Source organism: Sparus aurata, chromosome 13 (genome assembly GCF_900880675.1).
Source record: "Sparus aurata chromosome 13, fSpaAur1.1, whole genome shotgun sequence".
NCBI lineage: Eukaryota > Metazoa > Chordata > Actinopteri > Spariformes > Sparidae > Sparus > Sparus aurata.
In genome coordinates this window covers 8,379,565-8,399,748 of record NC_044199.1, presented here as the reverse complement: position 1 = coordinate 8,399,748, position 20,184 = coordinate 8,379,565, and the positions used below count along the sequence as shown (strand labels likewise).

Here is a 20,184-nt window from a genome sequence, read left to right as displayed (position 1 = left end):
GGTTCATAGATAGAGACCCCTTTCACGGAGAAGGTGATCGATTGTTGATATTGATCACAACCACTATAAAATAACATTCATTGATAGCCATAGAGAGCCGTTTGAAATAAGTCAGCAATTTTCCATCGTCTTGAAGTCAATGGATTTTTGGTAAATGCCTAAAGTAAAGTCTGTGCTGAACACAAGTTTAGGAGATTTTCACATTTTGTTAAAACTCCATGTTTGAAGTAAAAAGTGTGCATGTATCTTGTTACTGACCAGTAGCTAAATGAGATGACAGACGTCGTCAGCGAGATCCTCCCGAACATGGAGACTCATCCACTCGCACTCTCCCACTTGTATATTGATCAAAATTATAGTAAAGTGTTTGCAGTATAGTGTAGGAGAAAGCTTAGTGGGGGTGATTTCGAAGTCATGCGACTGCGGTGTATTCTGTTTATGGCCTAACGTTAGATTTTTTTACTTCTGGCAATGGCGTTTACGCTCCAAGCATGATTAAAGTGACGTTCGCCTGTGAGGATCATTTTGCTGAATAAACGCGTTAGCGTCAGCTGAAGAAAAAAAAGGAATCCAATTGAAAAATCCCATAGGCTCTTTGACGAGGAAACCAGGGCAATGCTAACTTCTGGGTTAGCCTACATTAAAAAATATGTCATCCCTTCTCTTTGGATAAATGACACTTACTTGTCTGATGTATTAGGCGAAGGCGAAGGTGTTCTCACACATTTCCACATAAAGTAGACACACAGCATCATTTGGCCCCCGCCAGCTTCCGAGAGGAGAACACTCGGATCTTTAGCTTCAACTTTCTTCCCTAGCTAATGTAAGTGATGATGCTGCTGCGCGCTCACTGAATTACATTGTAAAGGTGCAGGCTGTGAAACTAAAACAGCAAGCTAAAAGAAGATCAAACCTCTGCAGAGTATTTTGTAGTTTGTACCGTGACACACATTCCTACCTTTATCGGATCTCTTTCCTGGGACTTCATTTCTGTCTTGATCTGAATTAAGTTCTGCTTACAAACTGACATTTAGCGCCGCCACACAACATTTAAGTGATTCATGTTTTGCCTGACATTACGGCTGTTTTCGTAAAATATGTTACTTGTGTGTGTGAGAATTTATATGATTGGCCGTGCTATTTATAGCCCCGTGCCAATATGCTCCTGATTTTGAATATGTATTATTTTTCAGGAGGCTGGATAATTGACTTTGTAAAATGCCCTTGACAGTTGCCCTGCCTGCTGGCTGTTGTAAAACGTACCATCTGTTTACAAAGTCAACCAAAACTCTGGGACCAAAAGACGTTGTCATTTGTGCACCGACTGATGAATCGCAGCGGTGTTAATATTCACCAGGAGACTCCGGGTGTCCTCTCACATTCACGTCTCACATTTGCATTGTGGTTACTGGAGTTCGAGTCGATTAGAATGTCACTTTCAGATAACTTCCTTTCGCTCAGGACGTTCAAACTTCAAGCTTTTTTTTTATTCCCACATGTGTGATATTGTGAGCAAGCTGAATAGCTCGACATCGACAAGCTCATACAAATGTTTGAATCCAAAATATCCGGCTTAGTTCAGCGACAGAAAGGGAACGAAAATAAAACTCTAAAGGGAATCATTTGTAAATCCCCCCCCAAATCCTTTTTCTTTAAGCAGCTACTAACATGTCTCAAAATGTCATGCATATCCCAGCTTATGGTGTTCACTACTATGTGTCAGAACACTGGGAGGAGGGCTGACACTCAGCGCCTGCCTTTTTCATTTCCTCCTCTGCCACCAGAGATATACTGTGCTGGATTCTTGTTTTGATATCTCCCAGCTGATATAAAAAAAAAAAAAAAAAAAAAACATGTTTCTGCCTGCTTGACCAGATAAAGTCCGGATGATGACAGAGCCAGATCCAGGCTCGGGTCAGCTCAGCAGCTTCTTATCTAGAATCCGACTCCTCGCAGTGCACCCAGACAAGACGGCCGCTCTAATACCCCTTTGAATTCCTTAACCTCCTCAAGAATCCGACATGTGGACACATCTCGTCTGCCTCTTTAGACTTCTGAGTGGCTAATGTGGTGGCGCCCAGCGAGAGCCACTTGTCTTTAAAGGCCATACCTGATCTGAGTGCTGTCTGCCGAGCGCTTCACTGTGAAGGTCACCAGCAGGGGTGGCGGAGGGTGGACATGTCAGCTGAGTCACTGTGCTCTGAATACTTAGGAGCTGGATTGGGGACATGTCAGCTCACATGTCCATTAGTAACGGTCACCAGTCACCAGTGTTTTTTTTTTCTTTTTGAAACAATGCTTATGAAATGATGCACATTAGTCACAAGTGGAGGTCAGCGCGGTCTGACACGAGGAGTGTCATCTGTTTAATCTGGGTTATTTACACACGAATGATCGAGACACATCCTGTTTTTCATCCACGTTAGGATAAGGTGTTACCGTAAAGTCAGGTCTTTGTGAAATCAGGGAGATTACTTATCTGTGCACGGAAACTATTATATCATAGTGGTTCCCATTTTAAACCAGTTTTACACATCGAGGTCTGTTCACAGGTTTTGGTGAGTACTACTGCTCGTGTGAAAGAAGTTATATAGACCAAACCGTCGTCATGCCATCTGTGAGGAAGAATGTTCATTCTTCAGTGTGGAATCAGGGTTCACTCCTTTTTTACGACCACACATGTGAATTATAAGGGGATTATCATCATAATCCGTGTTTCCATCCTACTGTTTTTATGTAGATGTTGAATTACCAAAATGGAAAACACCTGAATTGAAATGGCGCATTTTCAAAGAAGGAACATTCTCTTTTCATTTAGATTATGCAGAATAAGACACCCGGAAGAGCCGCATTAATAACCAAGGACGTCTCACTGAGATTTGAGGCACATACGATATGTGAATATTAACCTAACCAAATGATGCTATAGACAGATTACTGATAGCTAGCTCGAGGCTGCCGGAGTACGACCGTCGTTTTCTAACTAAATCTCAGCCTCGTCTTATCAGTTGGCCATTAACACACAGCCTAATGCTGCCTGGCAGTTCATTCAGCTACTGTATGTATAGTACTGTTGTCATGTTACTGGAATTTTCTAATTTCGATAAAACACATTGAAAAATAGCAGTTCATCCTAAAGTTGCTGTATGCTATGATATAATATATGATGCTGTGTAGTTTATCTGTAAACATTAGTGGATGGTTGTTATGAAGATATAAAGGCTTATTTAATATGAGAATAATTCGAACACGCTCTCAAATATTATCCAAACACATGCCAGATTGCATTGACAAAATGTTCAGTGTTCTATCCCTCAAAAGAGGAGCAGTGGAGTGGAGTGCCCTTATGTGCTGGTCTCATTTATAAAGCCTTTTGTGACTCCAGAAGTTGTGCGAAAGAAGTGTGCACAATATAGCTTCTGGTAGAAAAACACTTAAGATCCCCTCCAGGCACGTTTAAGACATTTGAAAAATACTCCGCTCTGAATAATGATTTTGGTCCAATCTGATATTACACATGCTGTTTCTGTAGAATCTATATAAGCAGATATTGATATTGATATTGTTCAGTCTCTCTTGTGTGTGTATGTGTGCTGTTGCTGTAAGATTTCGCATCAAACTAGCTTCCACACTCGCTACGGCGTTGCAAAATCATGTTCACGCACACACTCCGTAAAGTAAGCACAAGGAAACTTTCCCAGCTTCTGCAAATGAACGTGAAAACAGTCTTCTAGTAAAGGTCGAACGAGTCGAGTAACGAAAACACAAAACACATGCTGCGGCGGAGGGGTGCACTTTTAAGATTCAGGTCTAATAGCATTAAGAACTGAATAATTCAAGGAATGAGGAATTAATATTGAAGCGGCGTGTTGAACGGTCTGAGGGGCTCGATGAGACTGTGTAACACCCAGAGCTTCACAAATAATGCATGCGTAACCGCGCATCCCGCCAAAAACTCAGTCTAAAGTATTGATGGGCAGTTTTCACATTTCTGCACAGCCTAATAAAGCAGACACGCAGGAGGTGATATAACAGCTTCAGCAGCCGTGATAATAAAGTGCAGCCTGGTCTGTGCTGCAGGGATGTTATGCATCACTTGCATCACTGTGATACAGAGTGAGAACCAGTTCACATTCAGCCGGTGTTGAGCCGGTAGAGAGGCTGCGTGGCTGACTTGTATTTACATAAACACATTTTTACGCCGGCAGCTGTAATAATACCCATTATTCTATGGAATCAGCATTTTTTTTTTTATCTCAGCTCAGAGAGAGATGAGGGTAACACAGCATGTGACGGCGCTTTCGCCCATTTAGTCCAGTCAGCTGTGGTGCGTCGGCCGCGTCCTCTCTGTCCGTTAGTTATGACCCCAGTACAGCTCGTAATGAGCCCTTGCCAGCATGCATTTCCACCTCCACTCAACATATTCTGTGCACTGTTCTCCAGATAATGGAAATATGTAAATTTCTGATGTAGGCTGTCATTAGCTGTCTCGAGAGCTGTTATTTATTCTGCTGTTTTACTGTTATAAATATATTTTCTGCATGATAAGATGTTACCTTCTCAAGGGTCACCGCTCCCTTCTACATGCTGCGCTTTTTAATGGCTGCAGTTCATCCCGGTTTATACTTATAAGTTTTGTCTCATGGCCTCAATATACAATGAACTGGAAGTAAGTGAATAGAGTCACTTGAGGGTTTTATTTCTGCTCTTTAAACAAGCATTTTTAATCTTGAGAGAAACATTTGAAAGCTCTGCTCTGCAAAAAGCAGTGCAGCAAACACGTCTTTGAATGTACGACATTAACTCAAGTGACAATCCAAAAGCAAACAAACAACGGCAGTTTAACGTCTGCTGTTACAGCACAGAGACGGATTGACGCTCGACAAGAGATTGATCACTTATAAAAGCCTCGTGCCTGTGGCAGTGACCCAGTTTCTGTCACCGCAGGTCAATCATCCAAACACTGTGTTTATATCACCTGTTCCCTACAAGAATAAAAGTGATCTAAATGTAGATGCCGACCCACTTTATTCATAATATCAACAACTTGTTTGAAATACAATATGCGTTTTAATACAGATCGGTTACTCGTCAGCTCAGCTAAGTGTCAGTGTATGGGAATTACATGCAGGTAAACTTTGGTGACATGTTCTATGAAGCCCATGTTTAAAATGCATAATAAGGCATCACGAACATCCTAGTAATGTGTTTTTAATGCGCCTATAGTGCCATGTAATCACAGTTGTAAGCACTCCTGAATATTCATAATGCTTTAAAACTAAAACTAAAACTCATTATTACACCAATGTTTATAATGCATTTTAAACATTAGTATAATGTACAACAAGTACTTCATAAAATACATTTTACTGTGTTTTGTGTGTTGTTCACCTTCGCTTCCCTTTAAACTCCACTGGCCATACATCCAAATTTGCCACCCAGTAACTAAAATATATCTCTGTTCATTATGCTGGGAAAGCATCAGGTTAATGGATAAAAAAAAAAACGTAGGGTTCTTGCTTGAAACAATAAGGTCAGCAGAAACAAAGGTTTACGAACACGCAGTACGATTGAAAGTGCATAACATCTTGTTTCTGAAGGGAAACTGATGGGCTGAAAGCTGTTCTTGTTCAATTTTCAGCCAAAACTCTTGTTTGTTTTCCCTGAGGGGATGTTTAAAAAAAGGTACCACCAATGACTTCCCTCACCTCAAACAAATATAACAATAAGCGTTCTGGTTCCTTTTTGTTCTCAGCGAGAGTCACTGTTGTCTCTGATTTAGAAAAACAACATTTGTGGCCCGTCATGACTGCGGGCCACGTCTCCTTTAACCCCCTTAATAAACTGTCAGTGGAGCGATCCAAATTCCTGCGGGTTTACCGTTGGCTTTTCAGTGTCGCCGCTCAGCCGGGTTACTGTTAGCTCAGCTCCTTCCTTTCATATATACCTCAGCTACTGATTCATCCTGTGACACAGTGAGCTCCGCAAAGTAAACTCACCATTGAGTTGCGTCGCTTGTGCTCGCTGAACTGCCTCTTTAGCATTCCAATTCACAACATTTGACGGAGTGGGTGCCGCGCGTCTTATTGTTGTGTCTCTTCTTGTGCTAACTCGAGCCTTAAATGTGCATGTTTGATGTCCTCAGTGAGGCGGGGAAGAGATAAGTGAGGCGGCCTCCTGCGACACACTGCTACGGCAGCATGGGACACTCAGCCTTTTCCCCTGATGATAGTTGCTCTATTGTGCTCTGCGACTGCTCTATCTTTTTAATGGGTGCTACAGCTTTGACTTTATCTTTTTGGGGCATATCAGCCTCTCTGTGGACTCTTGTTCTGCTTTGTCGGTCAAATTACCATCTTCCTAAACTTTTGTCAGGCTTCTCTCTCATAGTAATTCTAAAATTTAACCCTGCAAAAAAGTTACATTTATGAGGAACTTTTACTTCACCTTAGTAAATTTGAGTATAGTATCCATTTAATGCTATTTTGTACTTATATAGAATATAATAACAGACAAATTGTGATCTATTTTTTAGGCTAAAGATAAAACTTTATGGACCCTTAGTGGTGAAATGGTAAAATTCAAGGTATGATATGAAATATATAAAATTTGTGATAATAATAATCATAATGCTACTACTACTACTACTACTACTACTACTACTATACTATGCTAATAATATACATTATTCTGAAACGACTTTTTGTACTTTAAAGGTGCATTTAAGAATTGACCACTTGTTTCTAATTCAAGACAGGATATCACTTGAGTAACCGCTAACTTCTGCTAGCTATAACTGCTACTTGCTAGTTAGCTCAGTTAGTGATGCAGGTTGCAGTCTGGATCACCGCTGAAGTGTTGGTGCATAGAAGCTCTGGGCTAGCTGGTTAGCATGCTTACTTTATATCTATATATATCAATGTATATATCGTTGCAGCACAGTGCATAGGCATCAGAACTGTTATTTTCTTCACATTCACTTTTAATTTTAGTTATTTTTAAAAATGTTTTCAACTAAAATCCTTACACACTGCACCCCAGTGCCATATTTAGCAAGAGTAAAAAATATCATCACAGTTGCTTTGGTATATGTCACACCATACGTACTTAAGTTTAAAAAGTACAAGTAGAAGTTAAGCAAACATGTATTACAGTGTATGTATGCGATGGGTTGATAGGATCGGCCTGGCTGATTTTTGGATCCTGTATTCAGCATTTTTCTAATTATCAAGAGTCTGTGTTTTGTTTTTATCTGATTGCTGGTGAAATATGTTTAATTAAAAGCTCTAACTTGGCTCTGATGCAGAATGCAATAGTGAATCTAGTGAAGTAAAAAGTTAAATATTTGCCTTTAAAATGTTGCAGAGTGAAAGTATAAACATGTGGTATCACACTTTGGTATTCCTGCTTTTTTCCGCTACTGAAGTGTACATACTGTGAATACGTACGCTGTGGGAACGTGTTCCATGTCACTTGGTTCTACACTTTCCTTACCTGCTGTAGACATACTCTGTCCCTATTTATTCTGGATAATTACTCTAAACTTTCATAACCTGCAGGTGTGTTCATACCAGAGCATTTTATTGTTCAGATAAACACCTCACCAGTGCCTCTCACATTTGTTAATAGTCGTAATACAAAGCTGATTGAAAGCTTTTAAACAGTTGTCGGCCATTGTTGAAGGCCAGAATGCACTCGCAGCTCCTCTTTACAGCTATTCAGATTCCCAGCATAACATTCACCTGCTGCTGCGCTCTAAAGCGACTGAAAAACACTTCTCCTTCTGCTCCTCCAGGTTTTGCCATCCTCCAGGCCATCATGGAGTCGGCCGTGGCCAATAACTGGCAGGTGACAGCTCGCTCGGTGGGGAACATCGTGGACCCCACAGAGTACAGACGCATCATCGAGGAGATGGACCGTCGGCAGGAGAAGCGCTTCCTCATTGACTGTGAGGTGAACAGGATCAACTCCATACTGGAGCAGGTACCGAGTTCAGCCGGCTTTATTTGAGAACAACTCACTGAAAACATTTCATTAAATACTTTTATTCAGCCTCCAGCTCTGCATGATGCCTTTCTCTCTTAACTATCTTCTTCTCACCGTGTCCATTTACACACTTAGCGAAGTGAGGCACTCTGCTGGCTCGCTCTCACCCCCACTTTTTATTTCTTTTTCATCATTACTCTAAACACCTGGAGTGCACCGTGATTGCCGCAGATCTCAGCTCCCTCATTTGGAGGACGATGTTAAAACAGGCGAGACGGGCACATTCAATTAAGACTTGTTATTTGTTGTTTTTTTTCGCGTGCGCACGTTGTTTGAGGTCACCTGGGCTTAATTCACGTGGCGGAATTAGACAGCCTCCTCATCCTTGTTTCCTAGGTGATCGTCGGCTCGAGTTTTCCCACATGAGTCTTGAATCAGAGTCAGTGTGTGCTAATGCGTGCTGGCTGCAGTGCTTTATTGTCAAAAACATGTACTAAATGAGGGTAAACTGGGAATTTGCTTATTTGCTCAGAGGATCATTAGTGTTCACAGAGAGGATCATGAATTGTGCTGCAACTGTGGTCACATTTTGACTTGAAAATGAATTTTTAGTAGTGTGTTTCTCGTGATGGGTGCAGTTGAACAGACGCCTGGATTCCTCATCAGTTTTTGTCTCACTCGTAGTCGACTAAACACGCTTCGAACAAATGCATGGGCTTAAATTTGGAAAGTTTCATTATAGTATCCCATTTTGGGGGGGGGGGGGTGAGAGTATGTGTGAGATTGTGATAACACTTGGAAGTGTGAATGTACATTCATACCATATGTGTGTAGTTTATCCCATGTTTCCCACCTTTGACAATGTAAATACCAGCTTACATATAAGGCGTTATGAAATTCCTTTATTAGTGTGAGATTGTAGACAAAACCCCACAGTGGAAGGTTTGTTTAGTGTACAATGTTGCCATGAAATGGCAGCATTGGTTGCTGAAGCCAACCTTTGATTACATTTCTCTGACATGCAATGTCAGCGACGTGCCTGAGGGGAGGTGGATTGTTTGGCATCCAGTGTGTGGGAGTTTTAATACTGGAAGCTGCGGTTCATGTCCGGTCAAAGTGGATCTCTTCTCAATGAAACTGATCTTAACTTTAATCAAGTTTAATAGTCTTAGGGCCGGTCACACATGCAAGAAATCAACATTCACCTCACTTCCATTGAGAAGTGAGATTGTTCGAATTCCAGTTCTGAGTTAAGTGTCGATGTCGCTGTCACAGCCAATAGAAATCGTGTGTGTGCGGTTGACCTCACACAACTCACATCCTGCAATGCTCACATTCAGCACCGGCAGGTGATTTTTATTTGCGCTGAAATTGTGACCCGTGGCCAATAGTGGCCCTCAGAAACATTTTGCGTGGGCCATAAACGTGACATGAAATGTAATAATCCTTCCGTTTCAACACTTGAACTGTCTGTAGTCTACATGAAATACATTACTGGGCTCCTGCCCCCTAACATGCGTCAGTTAGGTGAGGAGTGACAACTTGGAGAAAACTACTGGTTGCATAACAATTAATAGCACTTTGCGGATGTTGAGTAAGTGAGGTGGAAAAGCCACCAGGGAACACAAGCCTTATGGTTGAGAAAAAAAGGAGGTTTCAGGAAAAATGCATCAACTCATTCTTTGCTGCACCTCTGAAAACATATTAAGAGATCGGCCATATCTACAAACGGATGAAATCAGTGCTCAGGAATTTAAAGGCGTTGTCGATAACACTGAGCCATTAAGTGGGGCGTCACATCTCCCCTTCTATTACATTCAGGTCACAACACCGCTGTTGTTCCAATCATTCACCCTCTCAAGTATTTGCAAGTGTGTTTAACTACCTAACATTGCTAATGATAGCAAGCTAACATTAACATTGATGACGTTAGCCAATGTTAATGTTACTAATGCTAGCTCGCAGTACAGCCACAACTCAGCCCCTTTATGTCTGGCTACCATTCACAATATAAATGTTTTTAAGGATACCTTTATTCTGCACCTTTCTACAAGCTCTGTCAATGCAACATTTCAACAAAAATGAATCGTCTGCGTAAAAATGTTATCAATATCACCTTTAATGTTCGTGTTCGTTCGTGTAAACAACATCACCAGTTACAATCCTACATCCAATTCATGGCTGTGTGGTGCTTAGTCATGCTGAATCAAACTTTGAGCACCTGGCTCTCAGTCTAGTGGAGGGGCTAAAAAACTTTCATTGTGTTGGTTTTGTTTGTCACAGACAAATGACCAGTCGTGTTGTTTAGGTTCTGAGGACGTGTTACAAATAAAACGTGACCAATTCGACAGCTAAAAGCTTTGTGTTTCCCTTCAGTTTGTGTTACTGCAATCTACTGTAAACGGCTGCACGGTGGAGTAACGTGTTAGAAAAACAGTTAAGCCCCCGAGGATAGTCTGTTTTGTGTGTGCGCTCATTTGAACCATTAATCCGGAGCACATCTTAACCTTCTGTTCTTTGCTGAGATATTTGTGTGCAAAGGCTTCTGCCCTCCGCATAATGATCTTCATTATTGCCGGCCTTATGAGTTTCACCCTGACCTTCACTGCAGATCCGTCTTGATTTCCTTTGACGCGGGGGAATATTTTTAATGACAGCATGGAGCATTTTCATTAATTAAGAGAAGTGTGCTTTTTTCTCTGCTCTTCTCGTTAACGCTCAGGCTTTCTTCAAATGTTCCCAAATTCCCTCCATATTAGATTGTTAGAAGTTACCCGATCACGTAATGGTGTCACTGGGTGTCATGTCAGGCCGATCCGATCCTAATCCCTTTACTGGGGCCGATTAATGTGAATGGTGGCCTCGCCGGCAGCGTCTGTCAGAGGAGTGTCTCCCCAGATGTTTGAGAATGGCAAGACATGCGCCCGTCTCTCAGGAACCATTCCTTATATGAGCTGTGACATCAACACTTGCTTTAATGTAATATCGGCTCCCGGTGTAAGTAGGACACACTGTCCCATAACAGCAACAACAATGAGCCTACTATAAATAGCCTACCCTCCTAGCCTGAGGGAAGATCTCTCACAAAGGCAGGAGTGAGCAAACACAACCGGCATCCGTCAGGCATCAGAAAGCAACCATTGTGGACATGATTTATTTTGTAACCGGTGTCATCATAAACTCTGTAGTCTGCAAGATAATAATCAAAATCTTTATTATGCCTACATTCAAGCCCATATCTCTTCATTATAAATTCATTTATATGACACTGATCACTCATTTTGTGCTTTATGTTTTTGTCATCAGGGTATTTTCACTCCTAAGGCTGTTGATAAATGCACTGTGAGTCTTTTTATTTATTTTCTATTTTTGCTCCTCTGCCGGCTCTCGCCGACTTTAAAAGTATCAGTCTGCTCATCCCTTCAGTAAAGTAAAGACGGAGCGATAAACACCTTTAAGGCTTCTCATCAATAATAGAAGCACAGCGGATTTATAAGCGCTGCCAGAGGAGCAGTCACCTCCAGCCTCCTCCTGCACAGCGGACAGACAGAGAGAAAAAGAGTCAGACAGGAGGAAAAAAAAGAAAAGACTGGAAAGACAGGGAGCTTGTGGGAATTGAGCCATGTAGTGTGAGTCTCCCTGTCTGGTACTGTGGAGGGAAATAGGAGAAGTGCTGAACACCCAGAGGTGCACTGGAATTCCACACTACGCCAGCAGCATAGTAAAACAAGATGCTGTTCTGGGATGAGATTACATCTGTGTGGATGTTATTTAATCCTGTGTGTGAATTGTAGTTTTGTCTGCTGCTTTTGCGTGGGCATTGGTTTTAAAGGCGTGACATTAAGAAGTAGTTTCTGTAGCGTAACTATTTTCTCTAAGGGGATATATTTTTAGCTATAAATGTGAGTTATGTGTTTGTCTTGTCCCAAACATAAAGTATGTTTAAACAAGCCTAAGACTACATCCATGCCTCTGCCGGTGTGAGGAATTTGGCATGTTCACCATCAACATTTAGATTATTAGCAAACTAACATTTGCTAATTAGCACTTCACTCAGTGCAGCAGAGGCTGATTTGAATATAATTAGTTTTGGAAGTATTTGGTCCTGAGCCAAAGCAGCAGGGAAATTGAAATCACCTGCTGGTCTTGCTAGATGCAAATAAAGGTTAAAGGATAAGTTCGCCCAAAAATTTAAAATTCAGTCATCATCTACTCACCCTCATGCTGATGGAAAGTCGTGAGAAGTTTTGTAGTCCACGAAACATTTCTGGTGCTCTGCTGCAAAACAGCATTACGGTATTCTCCTAAACAGCTGAAGCAGATGGGGACTTGTTTTGAAATGTATCAAAAAACAACTCAAAAAGACATAAAATTGCTTCATACAACACGCCTGGTGTAATCAAAGTCCTGGGAAGCCCCGAGATCCTATGATGATTTTATTTTGAGAATTTGAAAAGATCCCATTTACACCTGCGTTGTGGGATGCAGACAGGGTGCTAACGCTTTTAGGTTAGCGACTAGGTGAAAAGGTGTAAATAATGTCTTTTCAAATCACTTTGAGATCTCAGGGCCTCTGGAGACTTGGATTATGAGCTGTGCAGAGCCATTTTGCGTTTTCTTTCAGACGCTTCTACGTCAGTTGTTGACTGAATTTACATTTTTGGGTGAACTTGTCCTTTAAGAAACCAACAAAATAATCCATATTCATCCTCCGAAAGACCTTGAAGTCTGCACCGGATTACGTAGCAATCAATGCCGAAGAGTTCAAGACATTTCACTTAAAATCACAAAGGTGAACACAGATGAGAGTTGGTCAAAACACCAAGTTTGACGCAATATTTCTTTTCTAGAGGTTGTTTATTGCTTGCAAGCAAGACTCGCACAGCAGCAGCGCACAGATGATGACTGAAGAGAGGCAGTCTCTACTCATCCTTTATAGTAGCAGAAAACCATACTCATACATTGTAGCAGTGACAAGATTACATGTGATCTCACTCAACATTCCCATCATCTCCACTTCCACCTCAGGATAAACATGAAACTTCCTATACACTTCAACCTATGTTGTGTGTCATCAACCTATTTTCAGAACATAATATATACACAGAAAAGTCTTCACAAACCCCCTTCAGGATGAACTCCTCAACTGAGTTCCTGTTATGTTATTTTTCACGGGACACTGCATCCATTCATACTGTGCAACCGGATGATTATCCTAAGACAGAGCTCATGCCTGAAGCCAACAGACACAAGCTTTCACTTTACATAAATAATAATGTTGTATCTATATTGTTTAGTTTCATACGCAAGAACGACATATCAAAATAAGAAGGGACATTTGAGAATTTCACTCACAGGCGGAAGATGAAAAGGGATAGAGTCATTAGGATCTATTTTTCTGTACAGGATCTTATGGCATCCATCTTGAAGTCGTTGATACATTTCAGTCTGGATCGAAGTGGACAGTCCTTGTATTGTTTTTATTTCATGTTTAGCGAGATGATTCAAATGCCCGCGATGAGTACAGTGAGGTTGACATGATGCACTTGTTTGCAGGCTGCCGAGGGGCAGGAGTGAGTAAGAGTCGTTTGGTGGCTGTAATGTGCTGAAAAGGTCAGCACAGCATCAATGAAAGAGGAGAAGAATACAATTATGCAAAATATGCCGTTTTCAAAAGACTCAATAAAGGTTTCTTCTTATATTTTATGAGGTTCGAAACACCTTCAGTGCATTTGTTGAGCTTTATAGCTACATGCAGTGTATTATGTATCATGAATCATTTTAAGGTGAACAGTGTACTCGACACAAATGCTATGAAATGGCAACAAACTAAAGACCAGGGATCGTTAAGTCAGGCTGTACTACAGTAATGTATGATGAATGTTCATATTAGAGAACATATACATTTTATTATTCTTGTTGTTTTTCTTATTAAAGCTTTTCTTGCTAATTTACCATCGGATGCATACAGAATATGAGACCTCAACCAAACTCAACTTGAACCAGTGTGCAGGTTAAACTCCAACGCCCTGTAAATAAACCACAATAACAGTACAACTATCTGTGCTTAATATCCTTTTTCTCACTATGAAGTAGAAAACATTGCTCCTGGAAAAAAAAAAGGGAAAAGCATTGACTGGAAAAGAGGTACAGTCTTCTTTGTAGCCCATGCAGGCATCCAAAGGAAGCCCCAGAGAAGTCTGAGTTAAAAGCAACCCGAAAATGAAAAACAACATCAAACACATGCGAGCAGGAGAGTTGGCAGATGCGCAGCTGCAACGAGGATAGTAAGTAAGGACATTGCAACTTCACACACATTTTTTATTTTGTCGAAATTGGCATTCAATAAGAGGACTGTGTGAAGTTCAGAAGTGTGTCGCTGACGGCTGCCGCGAGCGGAAGAAACGACCATCTCTGGACCAAAAAGCGGTACATTTACGTGCTTGTATGGTACAGAATGAATTCATTATCGGACAAGGGTCATGTTTTTCCATGTCATAAAAATTCAGATATTAAAACCTTGAACTTAAAGTCTAGAAAGGAGCAAGGCCACGCAGTGTTTTCCATGTTTCAAAATCTGTCAACATTTTTGTGCGTATCGTTTTTAATGTGCCTGCAGGCATAAAGGGAGACGATCTTCTTAATGAGGCACAACTACTTTCCACTCAAACACTCTGCTTTGTGGTGAAGAACAGGGCCTTTGTAGTAACATTCGACTGATATACAGCCATGTCCTTCCTGGGCTATATTTTCATTTCTTTAATGCTCTTCTCTGACAGTTTAATCCCTCCTCACATTTTGCCCCGTTCCGAGTAGCGTGACAATAATTAGTTGACTGGTGAAAAGGGACAGTTATCAACCTTAGGATGCCCGTTCCAGTTCTGAGGAAGGCAGATGACAAATCACTGTAACAAAGAGAAGCCTCCATCAGTGGAAAGAGAGTCAAATCCTCTTGAAGGCACTTGGGCAGACATCCAGCTCTGCACAGGACCGTGGCTCCAGTCTGCTTAATTAGAGCCGATTCCCGCAGGAATATTTAGGCTGATCGTCCTGCAGCTCGGACCGGCTCAGGCCTGCTTCAAACGGCAAAGCGCAGACCTGCTCGTCCAGACAGGAGGGCAGGAGGAGCCCGGAGGACGGACAAATAAAGATAATTGAGACTAGAGACAGCTCACTCCGCCTGTGTTCTGAAGTGACAGCACTGGGAGATGGCCTCATATTTCGGATTTTGTCCTTTACAAAGAGGCGAACACTGATGTTTAGATGAGCCGTGAGCTGGCTTCATCCGTCTGTTAGCTGTGATTCATTTGATGGGGTCCGAGTTTAAAGAGAGTAACAGTTTTGAGTTGTGGTTTCAATTTAGGCATTTAAGCCAGTTAGCTTAGCTTAGCATACAGACTTTTAAAAATGCCCTGTGGAGTTATGTTTAAGGTATGTTTATTTTCTTTGTGTAATATTTATCCTTGGGGACTAACAAAGATGTTGAATTCATATCCTTTCTCACCAATTCATCTGCAAAAGTGATATTTTTCAGTATTTTTAAAACTCCATCTTTACATGTGTGTCTGCTGGTTTGCAGACGTTCTCTTCCTTACCTCAGATGGCTCATCACTTTATTCGTTGGCGCCTTATTGGCATCAACTGGCAAGTATTGTACTTAATTGCAGTTTTGAGGGATTTACACTATTGTTGCGTTTTCTTTTTTTTTTCTCCTGCTCACATTTTGGAGACAAATATTGTACATTTTAATCCACGACATCAGTGTAGCGGTTTAACAAGTACAATATTGTGAGTAATTACTTGGCAAATTATGTGCATAAATTAATTAATGCATGTATTATGTATTCATTGATGTATTCATATTTAGAGGTGCAATAAGTATGATTTTTTGTTCAACAGAAAGAAAGAGCATTTTGACGTTGAGACATCTGTGTGTTCTTGTTGCAGAGGTTTTTACGTAAGTTAGCATGCTAACCAGCTAGCCCCAGCCCATCCTGGTCCAAAGCTCCCGTGTGAGCAATGTAGAAACAAATATACGAGTGGTCAGAAACTCCACAGGGTACCTTTAACTTGAAAATATATCGATACCAGTAGTCCTCAGCCCATACTAACTTTTAAGAGTCGTTGTTTATATGATTCAGCCTCCTTGATCGGACTCCTCAAAGCTTTGGTCTGTTGCCAGATGAGAACATTAACTGTAGAAAACAGTTGACTGGCCGTGGCACCCAGACTATCCTTTCCATTCAATGAGCATTAAAAATGCAGGAGCCAGTCAGTACAATCGGTGCTGCAGGTTCCCTCTCGCTTACAGGCCGTAGGTCTTCTTTTCCCCCCCGAGCTGTTTGAAGAAGCTGTTTTGTGAGAAATGGATTTTGTCAGAGGAAGATATGAGGCCTGTGACAATGAAAGCATCTCAGTGACGGTAGTGCCTGACCTCATCCAGGTTCCTGGTGGTTTCACAGACTCACAAAAAGCGATTATCCCAGGGGACCATGAAACTGGAGCATCAGGATCCTAAAAATATTTGTTATGCCCAGATGCTACATTTCAGAGCAGCGCTGTCAGCAGGGAAAGAGCAAATCCCACAGCAAGCCAAATAAAATTAAACGTTATGAGAACATGTGTAGCACCCGACCGCTGCGGTCTTCACAACATTTTCAGGGGTGCCTTTTCCAGGAGGTTAACGGCAGAAAAATCTCTCCCGGCATGAAGCCTGTTTATTTATACTCAAAAGAAATCCGAATTTTTCTTATTTGGTTTCTTTTCGGTGAGTTTACTGAACAGAATGATTCAAACGCATGACTTCAGAGGAGTCTGACAGCTGGTCATATTTTCTTCAAGGTCCCATATATGCTCATTTTCAGGTTCTTACTTTTATTTTGGGTGCTGACTCGAAAATCTTAACACGTTTTATCGTTCAAAAAATACTTAATTTTGCTTTTACTGCACGTTGCTGCAGCACCTCTATTCACCATCTGTCTGAATGCTCTGTTTGTGTGCCTGCCTCTGTAGCCAGCACTCCATAGCACTGGGTAGCAGTAGTCGGTATTGAGCTGGACACCATCATCAACATCATTCTAAAAAGGAAAACTGGAAGACTCAGGATCATTTTGACACCACTCTTGCTAATACAGCAACTTCTAATTGTCTGATTAAAAGTTGCAAATGGAACTAGTGGGGGGAGAAAAGGAGAAAGCTCGTTAAATGGGTGAAATCATGTAAACTACAGCAACAGGCTCAAGGGGCTTCTCTTCCCTTTTTTATGTTTCTTTTCTCAGTCTATCAGACTGATTTCCCTCACCAACGGGCTCCGCTGCCGAGTCAATGTGCTCAGTCAACCAAAAAGCTGCAGACAAGGGTTGTCAATTGCCAACGGGGTGGGACACACAGCAAAAAACAAGAGCCAAAGACGCTCAAATACCCGAATATTGACCATCAGCTTAGTGTTTCAGGGCCCTAAGGCCACCCTCCAGAAATGCCCAGTCTGCTCTGATTGGTCGGCTCTCACGGACCAGAGCAGGCAGTAGCCACAGTGTTTCCACATCAGTCGTTTTTTTTGCAACCACAGCCATGCCGGGGGCATTGTTGAGGTTCTATAGTTGTGACATCACAACATTACGGACGTCCTGATAGCTCGATTTAAGGCACAGTTTCTGAATACAGTTCAGACGTTTAAATTTACTAGCCTTTAATTTTTAGTGCCTACAGAACAAAGAAATGCAAAAAATTAGTGACTTTTTTCAGTTGCTTTTTAGTTGAATTCAATTCACAGCTGATGTTTGAATGTTTTTTAGTGGCAGGAATGATGGAAACGGAAATTGTTATTTAAGTCGGCCATTTGCGGTAAATCTGAGTTGATTTATGTGTTTCGCAGCCTGCCTCACAGAGCGACTGTGTACATGCAAAAACAAGAATCGCCTCCCGGAATCATCCCTTTTTTTTCTGAATAACCAGCCAGATTTCCCAACTTTAGAAGAGATGTCAGCCTCTGTGCTCACTGCCAACTCGATGACTACCAATGCAGCTGCCAGGGGATTTTCTTTTTTTTTTTTTCCATTTCATGCAAGTCAAAACATTTCCAGATTGTCTTGAACAGAAATACTTGACACACAAGCCAAGTGGTGAATTTATCTATGAAATGTGGATGGAGGTAAAAAAAAAACAAACAAACAGTGGATGACTGTGAGGCGATGTAACCATTTTAGATGAAATATCTGAATAATGGCTGTTAGAAGCTTGCAGCGTTGAACGATAAGTAGTTTAACAAACCAAGAATCGCACCTTGTGTTTATGAGCTGCATTTGCGTTCGCTGTAATATCTACCTCTCTTGTTCTGTTCCTCTCCCGCAGAGAGCTCGAAAAAAAAAAAGAAACAACCCCTCAGTAATATTTGTGTGTGCGTTCCTTGTCGCTACAGTAAGCAGTAGATGTTTACAGTTGATTATTTCCTAGTCGGAAACAGCAGCTGAGGTGTCAGTTTTAGATGCTCGCGTAGAAGTGTGAAGTCTCGTGCTTCCTGCCCGACCGCGCTGGTGACGAGCGGGAGTTCGCAGCCGCGTCACTCCAGGCGCTGCGGCTTCATTAAGTGCACGCCATGTTCTTTACACTTGGGTCACTGCGGCTCCCCTCTCGCACGGCTGAGTGGCAAAACGCACAGCTTTTTTTCCGCGGCATGTTGAAAGACAAAGAGCAGAAAAAATGCTTCCAGGAACTGGCGAACAAAATGAAATTATTTTCACATTTGCAAGGAAGGTAATTAGATTTATTGTTGAAACTTCTGAGACTGTGTAAGCCGGTCGTGGAGGGCCAACCTTGGAGCATCAAGGACGTCCCCTCTCAGGAGACAATTACAGGACAATGAGGCGGGAGCGAGCGAAGGGTTTTAAAGTGTGGGACAGGTGTGAATGATGAAAGTACAGGTGTGACAGTATTATAGTATTATTAGATCAGGCTGGTGCTGGGTGATATGGCCTTGAAGGGTAACACAAAGGTTAGTAAAAAAAACCTTTTGTGGTTTCAGAGGGAGCGGCGTGTAATCTGATAAATTTGCCTCCAGTGATGCCACTCAGGCAAAAAAGTTGCATTGTGGGTAATGAATGTGTGGATTAAAAAGGGGTGATCGCTGGTTCCGCTGTATCGATTTGGATCCGTTCTTTTTAAACGGTCCATAATGAGTCCAACGGCGTTACAGGAGTGCAAAGGTTAAAAGGTGAAAACATGGCGCCCACATTACCCACAATGCAACTGCCACTGAGTGACGTCACTGAAACTAGATTACATGCAGTAGTACTTCATAGTACACTTTAAGACAGGGCGGACCCAAAGTTGGCCCGCCAGTGTGTTTCCAGCCAGAAAGTAATTTAAAAGATTTGATAATATTGATGCTCTTTCATTTTTGTGATGTAAAATGCTTTTTAGATATGAACAATACCTTTGTATTAATATTTTTTAAATATCTTTATCAATTACATTTTTATAATTTATATTTTGATGAATATTTAACCATTGCGTGGCGGGTAGATTGATTCTTTGCACAGTATGGAAGTTAGTTAGGGGACCTTGGGATCTTAGTAACATTTTGCATTTTAACAAAGCGATATAATACAGTAGGTGCTTGTTTCTGGTTCGACCCATTAAGTTTGGCCATCCCAGCTTTAAAATAATATGACAGAATAACAAAATCAAATTTCAATACCTCCACATTAGTATTATTTAGACAATATTAGATATTAGATCAGTATCAGCAATGTGTATATGATGGCTAAGTGGGTAAAGGCGAGTGTTAGAACAAGTAGAATTCAGAAAGTGACATCACTTTACTGTAATGCAGCTTTTGAAACACTTGTGCCTTATCACAATACAGCGATATCCAGAATCTAGAACAATAAACAGTCTTGTATCACTATATATTGTTTATATATATCCCAGCCCGAAAAAGAAAAATGTGGAAATAGTACTACAAATACACCACATGGATGCATTTCACTTTCAGTTTTGGTGTAAAATTTTGTCATCTATATTCAAGTCCTCCATAAAATCCCTCCAACATGATATCACTATCACTGTGGCCATTTAACATTTAGATGATTTCAGTGCCTGAGTATACTTATCAAAACTGTGTAGGAGTGCAGAAAGTGAAAAGACAGGGAAAAAAACACACACACACACACACACACACACACACACAACCATCCACCC

General features: G+C 41.3%; 1 protein-coding gene across 6 annotated transcripts in view; it reads left to right on the top strand.

Moving 5' to 3' along the window:
- The window catches only part of LOC115593926 (glutamate receptor 3-like), an 85,752-nt gene that overhangs the window by 30,863 nt on the left and 34,705 nt on the right, over positions 1–20,184 (top strand). For all 6 annotated transcript variants that reach the window (XR_003986387.1, XM_030437622.1, XM_030437620.1 and 3 more), the window contains one exon: positions 7,796–7,983. Coding sequence is in view for 5 of the 6 variants with exons in the window: in XM_030437622.1 (XP_030293482.1) it covers positions 7,796–7,983 (188 nt within the window). In the remaining variant the exon portion in view is untranslated. The remainder of the gene's footprint in view (positions 1–7,795; positions 7,984–20,184) is intronic.